The sequence below is a fragment of the Scyliorhinus canicula genome, chromosome 18 (assembly GCF_902713615.1).
Source record: "Scyliorhinus canicula chromosome 18, sScyCan1.1, whole genome shotgun sequence".
NCBI classification, from domain to species: Eukaryota; Metazoa; Chordata; class Chondrichthyes; order Carcharhiniformes; family Scyliorhinidae; genus Scyliorhinus; species Scyliorhinus canicula.
The window spans coordinates 17,720,491-17,725,329 of record NC_052163.1 but is presented as its reverse complement, the minus strand read 5'-3'; the positions used below and the strand labels follow the sequence as shown (position 1 = coordinate 17,725,329).

General features: G+C 49.2%; 1 protein-coding gene across 1 annotated transcript; it reads right to left on the bottom strand.

The window, feature by feature from the left end:
• Positions 1-3,467: 3,467 nt before the first annotated feature.
• LOC119953549 (cysteine-rich, acidic integral membrane protein-like) lies at positions 3,468-4,532 on the bottom strand. The gene has a single exon (XM_038777927.1). It carries the CDS (start codon positions 4,530-4,532, stop codon positions 3,468-3,470), a length of 1,065 nt encoding a protein of 354 aa, XP_038633855.1.
• Between the last annotated feature and the right edge of the window lie 307 nt (positions 4,533-4,839).

Sequence of the window (4,839 nt, the reverse complement as noted above, 5' to 3'; positions counted from 1 at the left end):
AGAAGCAGTAAAGGTCCTAACTGCTCTTTATTTAAAGATTTTATTTTTCTTTACTACGTCTTATGCAGCCTGCGCCTGATACCTCAGACTGTCAGCATGCCCAGGGGTATCACACCTGTCAGAATGCCCAAGTATATTACACATGTCAGCGGGCCCAGGTATATCACACTGGTAAGTGTGTTCTGATATATCACACCTGTCAGCGTACCCAGGTATATCAAACCTGTAAATGTGCTCTGGTATATCACACCTGTCAGCATGCCCAGGTGTATCACACCTGTCAGCGTTCCCAGGTATATCACACCTGTCAGCATGCCCAGGTATATCACACCTGTCAGCATTCCCAGGTATATCACACCTGTCAGTGTGCCCAGGTATATCATACCTGTCAGCGTTCCCAGGTATATCACACCTGTCAGCGTTCCCAGGTATATCACACCTGTCAGCGTTCCCAGGTACATCACACCTGTCAGCATGCCCAGGTATATCACACCTGTCAGCATGTTCAGGTATATCATACCTGTCAGCATGTTCAGGTATATCATACCTGTCAGCGTTCCCAGGTATATCACACCTGTCAGCGTGCCCAGGTATATCACACCTGTCAGCATGTTCAGGTATATCACACCTGTCAGCGTTCCCAGGCATATCACACCTGTCAGCATGTTCAGGTATATCATACCTGTTAGCATGCTCAGGTATATCACACATGTCAGCATGTTCAGGTATATCATACCTGTCAGCATGCTCAGGTATATCACACCTGTCAGTGTGCCCAGGTATATCACACCTGTCAGTGTGCCCAGGTATATCACACCTGTCAGCGTTCCCAGGTATATCACACCTGTCAGCGTTCCCAGGTATATCACACCTGTCAGTGTGCCCAGGTGCATCACACCTGTCAGTGTGCCCAGGTATTTCACACCTGTCAGCATTCCCAGGTATATCACACCTGTCAGTGAGCTCTGGTTTATCACACCTTTCAGCGTTCCCAGGTGCATCACACCTATCAGCGTGCCCGGGTGCATCACACCTGTCAGCATGCCCAGGTATATCACACCTGTCAGCATGCTCAGAAATATCACACCTCTCAGCATGTTCAGGTATATCACACCTGTCAGTGTGCCCAGGTATATCACACCTGTCAGCGTTCCCAGGTATATCACAGCTCTCAGCATTCCCAGGTATAGCACACCTGTCAGTGAGCTCTGGTTTATCACACCTGTCAGTGTGCCCAGGTATATCATACCTGTCAGCGATCCCAGGTATATCATACCTGTCAGCGTTCCCAGGTATATCACACCTCTCAGCATTCCCAGGAATATCACACCTGTCAATGTGCTCTGGTTTATCACACCTGTCAGTGTGCTCAGGTGCATCACACCTGTCAGTGTGCCCAGGTATTTCACACCTGTCAGCGTTCCCAGGTTTATCACACCTGTCAGCATTCCCAGGTATATCACACCTGTCAGTGTGCCCAGGTATATCACGCCTGTCAGTGTGCCCAGGTGCATCACACCTGTCAGTGTGCCCAGGTATATCACACCTGTCAGTGTGCCCAGGTATATCACACCTGTCAGCATGCTCAGAAATATTACACCTGTCAGCGTTCCCAGGCATATCACATCTGTCAGCATGTTCAGGTATATCATACCTGTTAGCATGCTCACGTATATCACACCTGTCAGCATGTTCAGGTATATCACACCTGTCAGCATGCTCAGGTATATCAGACATGTCAGTGTGCCCAGGTATATCACACCTGTCAGTGTGCCCAGGTATATCATACCTGTCAGCATGCTCAGGTATATCACACCTGTCAGCATGCTCAGGTATATCACACCTGTCAGTGTGCCCAGGTATATCACACCTGTCAGCGTTCCCAGGTATATCACAACTCTCAGCATTCCCAGGTATATCACACCTGTCAGTGAGCTCTGGTTTATCACACCTGTCAGTGTGCCCAGGTATATCATACCTGTCAGCGTTCCCAGGTATATCATACCTGTCAGCGTTCCCAGGTATACCACACCTCTCAGCATTCCCAGGTATATCACACCTGTCAATGTGCTCTGGTTTATCACACCTGTCAGTGTGCCGAGGTATATCATACCTGTCAGCGTTCCCAGGTATATCACACCTGTCAGCGTTCCCAGGTATATCACCCCTGTCAGTGTGCCCAGGTATATCACACCTGTCAGTGTGCCCAGGTATTTCACACCTGTCAGCATGTTCAGGTATATCATACATGCTAGCATGCTCAGGTATATCACGCCTGTCAGCATGTTCAGGTATATCACACCTGTCAGCGTTCCCAGGTATATCACACCTGTCAGTGAGCTCTGGTTTATCACACCTGTCAGCGTTCCCAGGTGCATCACACCTATCAGCGTGCCCAGGTACATCACCCCTGTCAGTGTGTCCAGGTATATCACACCTGTCAGTGTGCCCAGGTATATCACACCTGTCAGCATGTTCAGGTATATCATACCTGTCAGTGTGCTCTGGTTTATCACACCTGTCAGCGTTCCCAGGTATATCACACCTGGCAGCGTTCCCAGGTATATCACACCTGTCAGTGTGCCCAGGTGCATCACACCTGTCAGTGTGCCCAGGTATATCACACCTGTCAGCGTTCCCAGGTATATCACACCTGTCAGTGAGCTCTGGTTTATCACACCTTTCAGCGTTCCCAGGTGCATCACACCTATCAGCGTGCCCGGGTGCATCACACCTGTCAGCATGCCCAGGTATATCACACCTGTCAGCATGCTCAGAAATATCACACCTCTCAGCATGTTCAGGTATATCACACCTGTCAGTGTGCCCAGGTATATCACACCTGTCAGCGTTCCCAGGTATATCACAACTCTCAGCATTCCCAGGTATATCACACCTGTCAGTGAGCTCTGGTTTATCACACCTGTCAGTGTGCCCAGGTATATCATACCTGTCAGCGATCCCAGGTATATCATACCTGTCAGCGTTCCCAGGTATATCACACCTCTCAGCATTCCCAGGAATATCACACCTGTCAATGTGCTCTGGTTTATCACACCTGTCAGTGTGCCGAGGTATATCATACCTGTCAGCGTTCCCAGGTATATCACACCTGTCAGCGTTCCCAGGTATATCACCCCTGTCAGTGTGCCCAGGTATAATCACACCTGTCAGTGTGCCCAGGTATTTCACACCTGTCAGCATGTTCAGGTATATCATACATGTTAGCATGCTCAGGTATATCACACCTGTCAGCATGTTCAGGTATATCACACCTGTCAGTGTGCCCAGGTATATCACACCTGTCAGCGTTCCCAGGTGTATCACAACTCTCAGCATTCCCAGGTATATCACACCTGTCAATGTGCTCTGGTTTATCACACCTGTCAGTGTGCCGAGGTATATCATACCTGTCAGCGTTCCCAGGTATATCACACCTGTCAGCGTTCCCAGGTATATCACCCCTGTCAGTGTGCCCAGGTATAATCACACCTATCAGTGTGCCCAGGTATTTCACACCTGTCAGCATGTTCAGGTATATCATACATGTTAGCATGCTCAGGTATATCACACCTGTCAGCATGTTCAGGTATATCACACCTGTCAGCGTTCCCAGGTATATCACACCTGTCAGTGAGCTCTGGTTTATCACACCTGTCAGCGTTCCCAGGTGCATCACACCTATCAGCGTGCCCAGGTACATCACCCCTGTCAGTGTGTCCAGGTATATCACACCTGTCAGTGTGCCCAGGTATATCATACCTGTCAGTGTGCTCTGGTTTATCACACCTGTCAGCGTTCCCAGGTATATCACACCTGTCAGCGTTCCCAGGTATATCACACCTGTCAGTGTGCCCAGGTGCATCACACCTGTCAGTGTGCCCAGGTATATCACACCTGTCAGCGTTCCCAGGTATATCACACCTGTCAGTGAGCTCTGGTTTATCACACCTTTCAGCGTTCCCAGGTGCATCACACCTATCAGCGTGCCCGGGTGCATCACACCTGTCAGCATGCCCAGGTATATCACACCTGTCAGCATGCTCAGAAATATCACACCTCTCAGCATGTTCAGGTATATCACACCTGTCAGTGTGCCCAGGTGTATCACACCTGTCAGCATACTCAGGCATATCACACCTGTCAGCATGCTCAGAAATATCACACCTGTCAGCATGTTCAGGTATATCACACCTGTCAGTGTGCCCAGGTATATCACACCTGTCAGCATGCTCAGGTATATCATCCCTGTCAGTGTGCTCAGATGTATCACGCCTGTGAGCGTGCTCAGGTGTATCATGCCTGTGAGCGTGCTCAGGTATATCACGCCTGTCAACGTGCTCAGGTATATCACGCCTCTCAGCGTGCTCAGGTATATCACGCCTGTCAGCGTGCCCAGGTATATCATCCCTGTCAGCATGCTCAGGTGTATCACGCCTATCAGCGTGCTCAGATGTATCACGCCTGTCAGCGTGCTCAGGTGTATCACGCCTGTCAGCGTGCTCAGGTATATCACACCTCATTATTAGCATGCTTAGCTATATCACACTGCTCTCTTTTGTTAGGCAGATCAGGTAAAATAGAATGCATAAACTAAGAGTAGTATAGATTAATTGATCCAATGAAATGCAATAATACTGCCATATTTATGATGGCATCTGTCCCATGAAAGCAATTCCAGGTTGTGACCAAATCTTAGAAACCAATCAATTTCTTCCCGAAGATAAATTTCCCACTGAGGTACTGACGATGTGCAGGCGGGTTTGGTTTACAATTCAGGGCAGGAGGTTGTCCCTCAAAAACCTTGGCCCTCCAACGCTGAAGAAGCAGACGTTGGTC